General features: G+C 40.7%; 1 protein-coding gene across 1 annotated transcript in view; it reads right to left on the reverse strand.

The window, feature by feature from the left end:
- LOC133508861 (glutamate receptor 3-like) overlaps positions 1-16,343 on the reverse strand; it is a 108,029-nt gene that overhangs the window by 24,061 nt on the left and 67,625 nt on the right. The window contains exons 5-8 of the mRNA XM_061835364.1: positions 8,909-8,962; positions 6,615-6,776; positions 3,184-3,351; positions 2,713-2,817 (exon numbers count right to left, since the gene is read on the reverse strand). Coding sequence (XP_061691348.1) covers positions 2,713-2,817; positions 3,184-3,351; positions 6,615-6,776; positions 8,909-8,962 — 489 coding nt within the window. The remainder of the gene's footprint in view (positions 1-2,712; positions 2,818-3,183; positions 3,352-6,614; positions 6,777-8,908; positions 8,963-16,343) is intronic.

Here is a 16,343-nt window from a genome sequence, read left to right on the forward strand (position 1 = left end):
CCCAAAAGGTTGGCATAACTCTCGAAAGTACTTGAAATGTGCTAGTCGCAGGCATACCACATGTCTAGCGCAGAAATCCTTCTTAACACATTGGACAGTTTTTTCTTACAAGGGTTGACAATGTAAAAGGGAAACATAATAGCAATGTGAAGAGTTCAGGGTGACATTCTGTCAGTGATGAAAAATGCTCATCTTGAATGCCACTACAGCTTGAAACGAACAAAAGTGGATGGGGTTTGGGTATATTCATCTGGATATTTATGTCGTACTGTACTTGTTTAATTTTTGTTTTCAAAGGCATTCACATTTTTAATGAAAATATCAGTTTAACCCGAAAATATTCAAAATGTATACTTACTTATTAAATAAACATTCGCGAATGTGATCTAAACCTGTAAGTATGAATTTAATATGGTCCTGGGGGGAACATAAAATAGGTAAATGTAACTTTGGACAGAAAAAAAAAGCCAACATTGCCCATGCCTGGTTTACAGCGTGATAACCGTAGTGCAAAACTCTTTGAAGCAATGCAGTTTCCAGAAGGCTGCATTATACAGAAGAAGAATGAGAATAGAAGCAAATGAGAAGAGTGTTAAGAATGCAGTACTGTGAGTAAAAACAAATATCTTTATTTCTGTATTCAATGATACATTTTCACATAAATGAGTGCGATTAAATTTTAAATTCTCTATTTTTTTCCAAATACTGTGCTTCAGTCGATATTTTTTTCTGCACTAGTTCAGAATAAGGCAGACAATTTAAATGGCTCCCGCCTTTAGCCTCTCAGCTTTTAAGGTAAACAATTGATCCTCAAGGCCTGTGAACTGGATTCCACTTTAATAATTTAGCATACAGTATAACTCCAGTGGCTCTATGGTTTCTTCATTGTGGCGCTGCCCTGGTAGTTACTCTGCATTCTGCTGTACAGATGCTTAACTCGCACCAATGTCAAGTGTTTGTTTGCCCATCTGAAATAATGGCTGCTCTGGCTCACGATGAAACGCCTTGCATATGTTGCTGCCAGTTTTCGAACTGTTGCTGGCTCAGGTTTTACCATTCACATCTGGTCTCCACCCCTTACCCCTCGTCAGATCTTTATAAATATTTGGGTCAGGCAGGTGTTAAAACGAAAGGGGTTAGAATGTGCCAAGGTTTTGCTCGGGCTGTTGAGAACGTATTGTAGTTGTTTCCTCAATGTTGGAAAAGAAAAGCAAAATGTTTCTTCCATCTTGTCTGCATGCACATGGGATGAGAGATGTGGGATGGGAGTCGTGTTGTGGAGCGCTGCTCCAGAGGCAAAGTCCTGATTTCACCCTGAGTGGCTGAGGCACATATCAGGCCCATACATCACTAGTGACAGTCACAGCTTGCAAGCCTCCTCCTCGCACTGCTGCTGGGCTGACTCGGCCTCCCGCTCCTGACAAACTGCTGCCCAGCTTGTCTTCTATCCCCTCCTTCCATCACACTCACCCCGTGACCCCCCCAACCCAACCACACACACACACACACACACACACACACACACACACACACACACACACACACACACACACACACACACACACACACACCACACACACACACACACACACACACACACACTCAGACTCCCAAAACCTCCACTGGAACCCTCCTCTTGGCTGTCTTTTGGCTGTAGGGGTAGTGTGATGCTAATTGAAGTGTGGGCTTTATAGGCCTCAAAGGCCGGGGGTGTAATCATGTGTCATATCGGACCACATCACACTCACGAGAAAATCACAGCTGTCTCTTGGAACTGGGTGAGGTTATGAAATAAAGCCAGAGGTCATTACATTTTGTAATGTGAATGTACTACTGGGAATTACCATTTTAAAGATGAGCCGAAGAAGTTCTCGTATCTCTTTTACAGTAATTGGTAATTTGAATGGTAATTACTGTCAGACGACGGCCAGAAATCACACCTGCACGATCCGATGACATGGGATTCATCTTGCATCTTTCATGATGGGACACATTTAGCAGTCTGATCACATGCTGCATGTGATTTGTGCGCCTTCTAACACTTGCCATACCTCAGCACAGCTGCTCCCCAATCGAGGTAGACAACGGAATCTTACTACCGTCCTCACGGCACTGAGAGCCCTTAGCATTGAATACATTGAGGGACTGACTTCTTTGAAAATGTCACACAGCGTTCCAGCACAATGCATGTGAACAATTTAGCATGCTCAACATTTGTCAAGACGAATTTGAAAGATGCATGTTGGCAAAATCTCATGGCCACAAACCTTTGATGTCTGCAAGTGTTTTGGTGTTTGGTGGAGGGGGGTGGGCATAGTAAACGTAGGAAAATTCAAGGGACTGTGTGGAAATGATTTGGATTATTTTCACAGCTATTGAACATGTATGTTTGTATACTATCGTTTCCTTCATTTTTTATTTAAACATGGTTTTTCCTTTCAATAAAGACATCTATATTTATTGTGTTTCTTGCCTTCTAAAATGAAAACGAGAACGAGAATTTACATTCCAGGGCTCACTCACGCCATGCAATCTGTACTGGACTATGAATGTGCCCTGCCCAAACAATACCCCCCGACCCACCACCCCCCAACAGAAAATTTAACCAATCAATTGTCAATTTTCCATCAAGGATTCATCTACCAGGTCATTAATAATGTAAAAAAAAAATCTGATCATCTTATTTGGATTGATAGAGCCCTTTATTCGTACCTTCCGTGGCCCACCTATCTTCATCTCATACACATCTATGGTGTAGTTGGTCCGACGGCCATAGTTGTCAAACTGGATGTTGCCAGTCATCCCCTGCACTTGGACCTGTCATGTGACAACCACACAGACAGAGATCACTTTGCATATATAGCTGATATTACACTACTCAAGTCCTCAAGCTACCGGAGTGTGCACAGTCTGTTAATCAAATGATGAACTGGATTCATTTTAATAAAAGATGTAGTTTTATGGTAATGAGGGTTTGAATTTGAGTGAGCTCTGCGCAAAGATATCTGGAGGCAGCGGGAGCAGAACGACTTCACGGTCGCTTTCCTTCTCTCTGTCACATTCCATCTTTATCCTGCTCGTTTGCTATCGCTGCTTCACTTCTTCCAGCCATTTTTCCCATTTATTTACTTGCGCCCCTCAGCCGCTATCCTCCTCCTCTTCGTCTTGTCTTTCCTACCCTACCGTTTTGAGAGCTCTCTCGATATCGATGCCTTGGCTCCAAGGTACGGCGGGATTGGCAAGACAGTCTCCGGCACTGCCGCGGCGAGAGACGTCCACACGTTGGCGCCGCAGGTACCGGAAGGCCTCTGCTATCACCAGGATGGCATCATGTGTCAGTGCCGAAGTGTACTGTAATCAGAAAGATGGAAAAAAAAAACAGGCAGAAACACAGCAAGCTCGGATTACTCACTTTGCATTCCATTTATGAATTTGTATTGATTTCCTGACGCAACAATTAGGAATGTTAAAACAAGTGTGAGTACCATTGGCAATACAAAATTGAAATCAGAGAGAGGTTTGAGGGCTATAAGTGTCTTGAGAAAAAAAAATCCAAGACTAAGAATTCTGAAAACAAATCAAAAGGTGTGAATCACTCACGGTATTCAAGAAGAGGTTTAAAAATATAGCAATAAAAATGCAAAACTCAGGTAGATGCATGAGAATACAGAAATAGTGGAATTTCTAGATGTGAAAGCTTACATACACACACACACACACACACACACACAGGCGACACAGTGCGGCAGCTCTAGAGCATCAGTCTCACAGTTCTGAGGACCGGGGTTCAAATCCTTTGTGGAGTTTGCATGTTCTCCCCCATGCCTGCTCACGAGCAAACATAGGGCAAAGTTCACCTCTTTGTGACCAAGTGCGTGACAAAATCGTCAACGTGTTTGAGGACAATGTTCCTGAATGTACAATTGCAAGGAATTCAGGGATTTCATCTACAGTCCATAACATCATCAAAGGTTCAGTGAATTTGGGGAAGTCACTGCATATAAGTGGAAAGGCCCAAAACGAACAATGAATCTTCATGACCTTCAATCCCTCAGGCGAAACTGCATCAAAAACCAACATCAATGGGTAAAGGATATCACTAAATCGTCTCAGGAACACTTCAATAAACCTCTTCTTCTTCTTTTCCTTTCGGCTTGTCCCGTTAGGGGTCGCCACAGCGTGTCATCTCCTGCATCTTCCTCTCTAACCCCAACTGCCCTCATGTCTTCCCTCACCACATCCATAAACCTTCTCTTTGGTCTTCCTCTTCCTCTTTTGCCTGGGAGCTCCATCCTCAGCATCCTTCTACCAATATACTCACTCTCTCGCCTCTGAACATGTCCAAACCATCGAAGTCTGCTCTCTCGAATCTTGTCTCCAAAACATCCAGCTTTGGCTGTCCCTCTAATGAGCTCATTTCTAATCCTATCCAACCTGGTCACTCCGAGCGAGAACCTCAACATCTTCATTTCTGCCACCTCCAGTTCAGCTTCCTGTTGTTTCTTCAGTGCCACTGTCTCTAATCCGTACATCATGGCCGGCCTCACCACTGTTTTGTAAACTTTGCCCTTCATCCTAGCAGACACTCTTCTGTCACATAACACACCAGGCACCTTTCGCCAGCTGTTCCAACCTGCTTGGACCCGTTTCTTCACTTCCTGACCACACTCTCCATTGCTCTGTATTGTTGACCCCAAGTATTTGAAGTCGTCCACCCTCGCTATCTCTTCTCCCTGTAGCCTCATTCTTCCCCCTCCACTTTTCTCATTCACGCACATATATTCTGTTTTACTTCGGCTAATCTTCATTCCTCTCCTTTCCAGTGCATGTCTCCATCTTTCTAATTGTTCCTTTGCATGCTCCCTGGTTTCACTGCATATCACAATATCATCTGCGAACATCATGGTCCAAGGGGATTCCAGTCTAACCTCATCTGTCAGCCTATCCATTAAGGCACACCTCACCATTGTTCTTCTGCCATCATACATGTCCTGTACTATTTTAACATACTTCTCTGCCACACCAGACTTACGCATGCAGTACCACAGTTCCTCTCTTGGTACTCTGTCATAGGCTTTCTCTAGATCCACAAAGACACAATGTAGCTCCTTCTGACCTTCTCTGTACTTTTCCACGAGCATCCTCAAGGGACTTCAATAAACCAATGTCATGATATAAAAGTCAGTGCTACATCTGTGAGTGCAACTTAAAGCTCTACTATGCAAAGCAAAAGCCATTTATCAAAACACCTAGAAAGGCCTCTGGTTTCTCTGGGCCCAAGCTTATCTAATATTGACTGATGGAAAGTGAAATAGTGTTCTGTGGTCCGACGAGTCAACATTTCAAATTGTTTTTGGAAATTGTCCACGTTGTGTCTTCTGGAACAAAAATGAAAAGAACCATCTGAACAGTTACGGACGCAAAGTTAAAAAGCCAGCATCTGTAATGGTATTGGGCAGTGTTAGTGCCAATGGGATGGTAACTTACACATTTGTGAAAGCACCACTACTGCTGAAAGGTACATACCGATTTTGGAGAATCCTATGCTGCCATCCAGGCAACATCTTTTTCATGGATGCCCCTGCTTATTTCAGCAAGACAATGCCAAACCACATTCTGCATGTGTTATGACAGTGTGGCATCATAGTAAAAGACGGCAGGTACTCAACCGGCCTGCCCACAGTCCAGAACTATCTCCCATTGCAATTGCGTGGCGCATTATGAAGCATAAAATAGGACAATGGAACCCCCGGACTTTTCAACAGCTGAAGCTGTACATCAAGCAAGAATGGCAAAGAATTCCACCACACAAAGCTTCAACAATTAGTGTGCTCAGTTTCAAAATGTTTATTGAATGTTGTTAAAAGAAAAGATGATGTAACACAGTGGTAAACATGACACTGTCGCAGCTTTTTTGGAACATGTTGCAGCCATAAAGTTTTAAGTCAATGATTATTTGCTAAAAACAATCAGAGCAAACTTGAAATGTCTTTGTAGTGTTTTCAATTAAACATATTGAACATGATTCATGAATCATTGTATTCTGTTTTCTATTTATGTTTAACACTAAAACAACATTCCAAGTTCTTTGGAATTGGGGTTGTAATAGAGAACTACATGAATGCATTCATCTCAGCAATCTAATCAGGCAGATTTGATTAGAACTTCAAGTCGTGTGATGAGAATCTCTTTCAAAAGTTTTAGTGCATAATTTGCATGAGGCCAGCGCATCAATATGGGATCTTATTCCCCATGCATGTCCCCTTTAACTTAGCCTGACCTTTTCACCAGCGACGGCTTGGGCAACTTCTTTTTTATTTGCATTGCTGCAGCATGACAAAATCTAATTAAATGCCATTCGAAATCCATTTCTGTCTTGCTCACTGTTTAATTAGATGTAAATTGAAGCTACGATATAACCTTGCCTCACACTTGTTATCGATGTATTGATTTTTGGGGGGATGCAAAGTAGGGGACATAAAGAGTGGGCGGAAAACAATGACAAAGGCAAATACAGGATGATGGGAAAGAAAGAAAAAAACAACAACAGATAACTTCAGATAGAGCGATCATTTTACTTTGCATGCACAGTGAAAGGCCTTCCAATCAAGTACCTTCAGAGGAGCATTGCGTGCTTCTGGGAATTCTCTTTCATCTAGCCGCTCCCAGCGCTGCATAAACTGCTGCACAATGGGGTTCTCAGGGTTGACTATTTGAAAGCCCGAAATGTTGGCTCCTCCAGCAAAGACTTTGTCCAGACTCACATTAGAAAATCCCTGAGATGAGAAAGAGAAAGTAATATGGTTGTCAAAAATTGTCCAACTTCAGTTTCTTTTTTTCTTTCATTAGAAATCTTGGGGCGTAACACTACAAATATTTTGACGTTATTCAAGCAAGCAATGTGCATTTTATTTACTGTAGATGCTCCCATTGCATGCATGGTTAAAGGAATACATGTTTACTCTTCCACTGAATGTTTTGCGTTTTACTGCATTTTTAAAAAACTTCAACCCATGTTGGGTAGACACGTGTTTATGTTATCAATCCAAGGATTGACATCGCAAACCAATGTCAACATTGATCTACTAACCGGGCACGAGTTCTGGGAGGAACATATGGGAATAATATCAGTTAGCATGTGCAATGTGATTTATCTAAGTAGAGATGAAGTGTTCTTCATGGAAGTTGTTTGCCACTATGTTGTAGGTAAAATTAGAGGGGGTGGAGGAAAAAAATGCTTGTGGGAACAGTTTGTCACAAACAAAAATGATTGTGATTGTTTGTTCAGCATCGTAATTTTTGAACTTTCAATTGATCAAGAGCCTCTCTTTTAACCAGTCACAAGAAGGAGTCATGCTATGTCACTTTTGACAGAACTCCTCTTGACTGTGCATTCCAGCACAGTGTGACAATTGCTGCTGGCCTTAGAGCAGTTTTTAGGCGTGCTGTTCAAAGTTTTTTCACAAGATGTTAGAGAGAACGTGCAATTTAGCAATCGATACTTGTATTCTTAGTAAAAAAAATAAAAATCAGTCTTCGAAGATCACAAGCAACCTGCATAAGAAACAAATTGTTCGAAAGAACAAGAAACTCAACACCACCAATTTGAGATCTTTTCAAAGATGGCGCTGTGAAGTAGGCATTGGTCTTCAAGCGTTCCGCTGTTTCTTCTTTGTATTTTTGTCATCTGGTGTTTGTTGTCCCTCGTGTGGACATGTGGCAGACTGTTTACAGCACCAGCGGACAGTAATCGAAGCAGAATGTCAGTTCTTGATGGTTGCAGCCTTTTGGCAGCAGTCTTGCTGTTTGAAAGTTGCTGCTTTATGCTTTTGTGCCTTGATTAGTAGCACTTGAAACTGCCACAGAATTTTAGGAGCGAGTGGACTTTTTATGATTGTGACCTAAAAATAGAGGAATGGTCTTGGGGAACTGAGCGAGGACTGTCGATAAATGTGGCTCAGAGAAATTGAGAAGTAATGCCACACTAGGTGGGACTTGAAAATGGAATCTTTCTTTCTGTCTGTGTTAACAACCGATGCTCCAGTTGCTTTTTGACTTTAAACATGACTTCTAGCAAACGGGGGTGATTGCAAATTCTCTGATCAAATGGTGAAGGGAGACTCCTGAGCACCTCTTGGATCTATAATTGCCTCATACAATAAAGATCATGTTTTGCTTGTTTTAATATTCTTTGTGTTACAGTGACCTGTTGGTTCACCATTTCGGCTCGCTGTATGTTCCACATATATTGAAGATTGACAATAAACTGCTACCACACTTCAGTAAATCAGGCCCATTAACAAATTTACACCGTATCTAATCGTTCTCTTTATGCTGCACTCACATCAGCAAGTATTCTATTGATATGTAATTGTATACACGTTTGAAAGAGGCGTGGTTTTGTCATTTGAATAATTAAAATCCAATGTTAACATTTACATACGCCATACTGCATCTAAAAAAAAAAAGTCATGATCAGCGAATACATGGGTTTAGGGTTTTTACAGTGAAGTTCTGGTTTTGTAGCTGCAGTATTGCATGTGAATGTTACAAAATCACATGCTCAGTGTGGAAAGGCCTTGTGCGGGATCACTCAAAACTTGTCCAAGTTAATTTCTCTCATATCTGACTGAGTGGGCTTCAGGGAAAACGTTGTCCTACTCAGGCAACTAAAATATTTACTGCTAGTTCTATTGCCTATTGGGCTAGTTATATAGCACATTCCCATTTATTAGGACTTGCCCTAAGTTGTCCTAGGGCCATTTTGTTATTATTAAGGAAGGAGATAAATTGTGAACCATTTTGTACAAAAGACCAATTTGTTTTGGGCCTTTGCTATTACGAAATGTGGATTTCTGCATACAGTCACTCAGTTTCTGTGCCCTGGGACATCCTGATTACGACTTACAAGATTGGACAGAATGTAGTGGTAGCCACGGCTGTTCTTCCCCAGGGCCACGACCTAAAGGAGAACAACATCAGTTCAGTCAAACATCCATGACATGAACAACAAGTGTTGCACGTTACATGAGCGACTACGTGAATAAAATGTAAATGTAAATGGAGCAGCTTCCTGTGAGCACCCGGTTTTCTACCGAAGTAAAATATGGCCTGTGGAAGAACAAAAGAGAAGTTGCAGAAATTAATTGAGGTGGCGCCGATAATGAGAGAGAATCACGCAGAACATCCTTGACTGTTCTGGTCACTTTGAAGTCTTTGTGGAGGAGCCACTGTTGGACAGAAAGCAGAAGTAGAAGGGGAGAAAATGACATATTTAAAGCAATTTACAGTGAGACAGTGAGCTACACTGTGGCTCCTGCTCTGCTTTGAAAATATCACACCTTTGCAGCATTAAAGTGTGTTTCAACCCACGCAGCCTGTCTGAAAATAGTAAGTGCTGTTCTAGGCCTTTCCATCACTGTGCTACCAATCATGCTGCTTTTATCCTACATTTTCCTCCCACTGTTGATTATTTTGTTCATCAGACCGACAGTCATAATTCATTTGGTCATGACACTGTTGCACAACATATGCGCTGTACTGTACATGCATCGCATGCTGGACAACGCCTTTTCGGAAGCATACAATATACAACACATAATATAAAGAAACATAACATCTGTCTTAGTTTGCTGTTTACTGACCCTGCAAGACTAGTTTATAACAATATTAGCATTATTGCTTTCTTCCTTATTTGTCATTAAAACCGTTGGAAAGTTAAGAAACAGGTGGACTCAAGCAATAGAATGCATGGCCAATACAATCACAGGAAATTAAGTTGTATTTTGCAGCTGTGGCAGCTTGCATTCTTATGGGAATATTTTACAAGATTCACGATATGGTTGAAGGAAAGGCTCATATTCTTCTACAAAAAACCCCATCCAAATAATTTATATACTGTTTGTGAAAACAGGGTATGTAAGGATTTAACCTATCCATCCATCCATTCATTATCTGAGCTGCTTATCCTCACAAGGGTTGCAGGAGTGCTGGAGCCTATCTCAGCTATATTGGGGCAGGAGGTGAAGTGCACCCTGAACTGGTTGCCAGCCAATCGCAAGGCACATAGAAACAAACAAACATTTGCATTCACAATCATTTGTGAAATATTGTTTTTGGAAATATGGCTGATAACTGAACAACAACCATCTTGAATTTCTTAAGGGTTATGTTTTTTTGATGATAATGCTTTTCCGAAATGCTTGCCAGTTTAACTTCCATCCCATTCAAATAAAATGTAATGTGTGTTTCTTCTTACCCTTCATGTTTTCTTTAAAGACTTGTACCCATCTTACAAGTTCTGCCTGGGTAATCAAACATATGAGAATAACTGTGTGTTTATCTCCTTTGGTGAATAAAAACTGCCTGTGAATTTCAAAATAAGAGCAAGTAGATAAAAAAGTATTACATGTTCAAATAAAGTTCTTAACCATGATTGTTATTTGAAAAAAATTGCAAAATACTAATAATGCTTCATGTTTTGATCAAATGGGTAGAAGAAAAATCATGCATTGTAAAAATGCATTATACATAGGTAGAAGGATTTTTCTAAACTTTGAAGTCAGTCTTGTGTGTATTTGGAGGGTACCGGCGGGTTTGCTCCTTCTCTATGCTGCTTTTGATCTAACTCCTGGACTCTGGAATACAGCAAACAATTTAAAAGTTGCCACAGCTTTAATGGAGTACCCTTATAAACTTAACAAACCGCTTCTTTCTTTACAACCTGTCCACCAAGGACTTAACTTTTGGTTTGCTCAGAGTGCAATTTAGGTGAGCACATTGCTCACTGTCAAGCCGTTTGGGAGGGTCAGTGTTCTGTGACAACTTCCCCATAGTTATGGCATTAAACTCGAAGCACCGGAGGATGTCAGACCAAGGTGGCTATCAGAATCCATCAGTGTGCATCTTTTAATGGCTCTTTTACAATAACGCATCCCCTTTCCACTCTAAGTGTTCAGCTCATTTTTGCTGGAATCCTGCTTTTTTTTTATCGTCCTAACCTTGACTTTGGCCGTAAGCCTCATCACACGGGCGCTGGAGCGGCCCAGCCAAAAGCCCCAGGACCCTGCCTGCCCGCAGTTCGCTCTCAGACTGGCAGTGGTGGCATGTGACAACCTTAGAATGGAGCACAACCAGCCTCACAGTCAACTCCTTTAATGAAAGAAACTGCTGACTGAAAAAGAAAAAAAACCAAGAAATTAATTTAAAAAAAACCCTGAGCCACTGCAGGGAATGATAACTATCTGTTAATGGAGTTAATGAGAAAATTATTCTCTTCTTTGTGCTTTCATTTGAGTATTGACTTCCTATTATTGTCAAAGGGGAAAGATCAGCCTTCAATCCCTGGAAAAACATGCAGTTGTCACCAGTGCTTTAACAAACCAAATGCAATTTTGCTCGTATTTCCCTTAAAAATGGTCTTTTTTTTCTGAAGGGTAGAGCCAATTTAAATCCTTTTTACGCCATCAGCGTTCTCCCTGAATTGATTCCTGTTGATTTCAATCTTGAACACCTCCAAACATAAACCTGCTAGCCAATTATACCCTTTCACAGCTCAGAAGGAGAAAAAGTGTTTAGTGTGTCTGCCCCCTGTATCATACAACTCCTCCTTTTTCATAGCCTCTTGAAAATTGATCCACATGGGCTGTGTTGTTTCTAGTGTGAAGTTTTTCTGAAAGCAGACAACAGCTACGGCGACCTTGACTTCACCCTCATGTAGTCTACCAGCCACACAGAGCCCTTAATGTAGAGCTACAGCTTCACGTTCTCTTCCAGCTTTGACCTTTTCACCGCCGGCTGTGTTGCAAGACAAAAAGCGGCTCTGATAATGATAGCCTCCGGATCAGTTTGTACACATTTCACACTCCTCTCGGAAATATGGATGAGGACAAACTGAGACATTACCTTAAATATCATGAGGGCTGACAATGATGTATATTGCCAGTTTTAGTGTTCAGTGCATTTGCAACGACGATTCGCAAAGAATTTGAAGATTGTGGAAAACAATTTAATTCGGTAGTACAATTCAAATGATGGAACTACTGTATTTGTGTCGATTCGACAATCAATCTATTCTTTAATTTGGAATTTAGTTAGGAACTAGGCTTTTGAAAATTATTTCTGTTGGCTTTTAATTCATCTGTATGTTTTACAATTTAGACTACTGACAAAATGCTTTTTTTAAACCAACATTTTTATGTATTGAGGTGCACCTGTATTTGTATTACAGGTGAGATAACTATTCATCCACAACTTTATATGATAATTGTTTTATAAAACATGATACAAGCGAAAGCTCATACGCAATCATCTCTGAGATGATGAAACATGATTTGGTCAATTATAAGATGAATGATTGCTTTCACTTGCTACTTCTGTTGTCATTTGAGCACTAATTTGTAAACCTAACCCATCTGTGTAATCTGTGCAATGATTACTTTCAATGTCTCCTCTAAGAGGAACGAAATATGATAATTATGGCCGTAACGTCTTTAACACCATGGAAAATGTATTCAGATTCAGTATGAGAACTGTTTCAAAATATCAAATGCTCAGTTTTGAATAACATTGTCTGGGAGGTGTCCATTTACCAATGTTTATTGTGGTTGTAATTCAAAGTGGTGTACAACTGCAATATATCATACTGAAAGCTGTTTCAAGGATTTTATGAGGCGTATGAGGCGAAAACAAAAAACAAAACAATGCACATCCCAAAAATGCACACACTTGCAATGTTAACATGAACGAAGATAATTTGGAAACACGTAACATGTTTTTTGTTTTTATTTGTATTACCTTCTATCATAGAATGCCAAGATGATAGAGTGGAATAAGACATGAGCAAATTTGAATAAAAAAAAAAAAAAGGTTAATGTATGCCTCTAAAGTCTCCAAAAAACCTGCAACTGTGGGTGCCGCTGTGAAGCTTCGCCTGCATGGTTGATTTGCTTATTTTAGGGTGAGTTTGATGGCTCCAAAATTCTACTGTCTCCATTTCTACCCAGCGTGAAATTTGACAGAAATTTGATCTTCGAGTTTCCACTTTATCCCGTGGGCAATTGTCTGCACTTTGCTGTTGAGATCTCACTGCATTACACTTCACACAGGATGAATTGGGGGATTTGAGAGTGTCGGTCCACTTGTTCCATGTACCCCATCAGAAATATTTTTGATTGAGCACACTTTGCCCAACAGTCACCGGAAATAGGGAGATATGCTTCTCTGTACATTAGGCACGACTGGGCTGGTTACTTGTAAATATCATTGCGATTAGGGCTGGGCAATTATATGATTGAGATGGCTGATCGTTGGAAACCTCACATCGATCCTGCTGATCAGCTGTGTCCGTATTTAGAGTCGAATTTTTCCACCTCGCCTTCGGGTTGCCAGCTGTGGGAGTAAACAGAAACCGCGCCTCTTCGGGTGGCCCAGCCCCGGATCGAAACGCCCGTTTGACTCAGCCGTCATCACACGGATCAAGCTGCATCATTGGCAGCCACACTTGGCTCTGGCTCCGGAACGGTGATGGATGGGCCGCTCCGTGAATTTCAAGCATCTGTTGTGTGCCGCAGTCTCCAAAGCGACTAACTAGCCCATGTGCAAGAAACCCTAATTTGTAGTGAATAATGGGCCTTTCTTCACACCAAAATAGTCAAAAGTCAATGCTGTGCATTATGCAATGGGATAGGAGGAAATGAAAAAAAATACTTTCACATTTTATAAATGTTTGTTACCATCTAGAGGTGATGAAAAAGTGCCTCCCAGCATGCTTTGCAGCATCAAGGATGGAAATAGCATTTAAAGTGCATGGTTTGTGTCAATTATTTCTTCAGTCATTGTCCTGTTCTTTTTATTATTTGGTAATTATGCTACTCTGTTTGCTGTGGTGTGATAATTTTAGTTTGACACCGTGAGTGTGAACAACATGGTGACTAACGTCTTGCCTACACTGTGAGTGTGTGGGGGAATGTAAGGTGTCTCTGCTTACAAATGTGAAACTGCATGCTTCGTCATATACAGTAATAGCTTTTATTGATGCTGAAAAACATGCTTGCATGCATGCTAAGAATGTAATGTGCATATGTTTGTTTGTCCTTCATTGGCGCAGTCATAAACAAAATTCAGCGACTCGGTCTGCACATAAGGCATGCATTATAAGGTGCCAGGCCTATTTAGGAGAACGTTTAAGAATTTGGAGTGCACCTTACGGTTGTGAAAATATGGTACATTATGGGCAAGGGCATTCTGTACCTCTGTAAACACATTGCATGTCGTTGTTGTTTGCTTGTGCAATGTGGCATTTTGCTTTGTATGCATGTGTATATGTGTGCATTCAGTGAAGAAGTTCCTTTTTTTTCCATAATGTCAATGACTAAATCATGACAAAACATCTGAATGGGTGTCATGGCTTACAGTTTGAACATAGCTGTTACTTCTCGAAAATGCATTGAGTAACAAATTTCAAGTCCCAGAATGCTAAAGTACTGCAAGGTATTTACATTAAATTACTTTTGGATTATTCCCATATCAAATATGATAATAAAGATAAATAAATGAAATATCAGTAACATGTACAAGATTTTTTAAATATGCAATTATCTGCTCATTTCTGTGCACCCAAAAATAAATATACACACACACACAGACACACACACACAAACCTCCTCCCATCCCTGTGCTTATGATATGATGATAATGTTAAGTTTTTTTTAACCTTTTTTTTATTCCCGGTGATTGGTTTAGCAGCTTACATTATTCATTCATTCATTCATTTTTCAATATCCTTAACCTCACGAGGGTCACAGGAATGCTGGCACCTATCCCAGCCATCAACGGGAAAGAGGCTAGACACACCCAGAACTGGTTGCCAGCCAATTGCAGGGCACATATAAACAAACAACCACTCACAATCACACCTCGGGGCAATTTAGAGTGCCCAATTAATGTTGCATGTTTTTGGGATGTAGGAGGAAATACACGTAAGCACGGGAGAACATGCAAACTCCACACAGACAGGGTTGGGATTGAACACGGTTCCTCAGAACTGTGAGGCCAACGCTTTACAGCTGGGCCACCGTGCTGCCCCTTTTGTACAATTATAAGTATTCTGATGTTCTCTAAACTTGGCATTAAGACATACAATATGCCCACGAGTCATTCAATATGCCTGTCGTGTGCTGGCTGTGCTCCAAAACGCTGAACATTTCCAAACACCCGATTCATATTCGGCAAATTGTCATTGCTGAGATATGAGATCAATTTGAGACTTGATGCCTCAAGGCAATGAAAATAATGAGACACCCTCGTGAGCGCAAGCTTTTTATGTGAGGCTTTTTGAAACAGCAAGGTGTCCTTCTTTTCTCTCGGAGTGATCTTGCTTTATGTCATAACCAAAAACATGCTCCACTTTGGAGAAGTTAGTGTCACAAGACCACGTCCGTGAGATGCATACATGGTCATTGTTTTGTCTTTGATCACGGCATATAATGCTTTCTAATTTTTAATAAATAGCTGTTAATAAAAAGGCCTGAAACACTCAAGACTGCTGCCATTAATTTGAACGAAGAATTCACATTTTTGGGCTGAAAGTTGAGCTTTGTTTCTTTCAGGGATTCTTCTTGGCAACTTGTATGGATGCTAAACTGAAACTACACTGGGAAAGGCAAAAAAAAAAAAAAAAAAAAAGAAATTTCCTCCTCCCTACCGATGAAACGCCTATTCTGTGATTGCTATTATTTTTTAAAATAACATTTTAAAGGGTAGGGTAAGCTATTTCTGAATGTTTTGAGCTCTAGTTTTTAATTTGTTATTATTATGAGGTACATGTTCGCCCAATGCCTGCGTGGGTTTTCTCTAGGTATATGCGACCATGAGGTTGTTGTTTTTTTTCCTGTTGACTTCTCTGCTGTTACCTCGAAAAAATCTCATAAACCTTTTAGGATCTTTGGTAATTAGGAAAATACAGTATACTCACTGGCCTCTATATTAGTTACACACTCTTTTAAGATGAAATAGAAGAGCTGTATCAGAAAGATTGCCTTTACAAAGATAACATGACCTTGCCCAAGACCGCCTGACTGCAAATATGATGACTGATTGTCCAGGAGAGAGGCCTGATGGTGATGTTAATCCAATTGACAGAGGGCCTGATTAACAAAAGCTTTGCACATGCAAAAACAGGCAAAAACTTGATTGTGCACAAAAACAGATGTTGCTGTTGATCTACTAACCTGGTTGCAAGCAGCACTGCTGGCGAAATGTGATAAATTGCAGCACAGTTCATTTTGGGGGAGGAGTAAATGCAAATAGCTGCTCTCAGGACGTGCAATGTGATTGAAACTAAC

This window comes from Syngnathoides biaculeatus, chromosome 11 (assembly GCF_019802595.1).
Source record: "Syngnathoides biaculeatus isolate LvHL_M chromosome 11, ASM1980259v1, whole genome shotgun sequence".
NCBI classification, from domain to species: domain Eukaryota; kingdom Metazoa; phylum Chordata; class Actinopteri; order Syngnathiformes; family Syngnathidae; genus Syngnathoides; species Syngnathoides biaculeatus.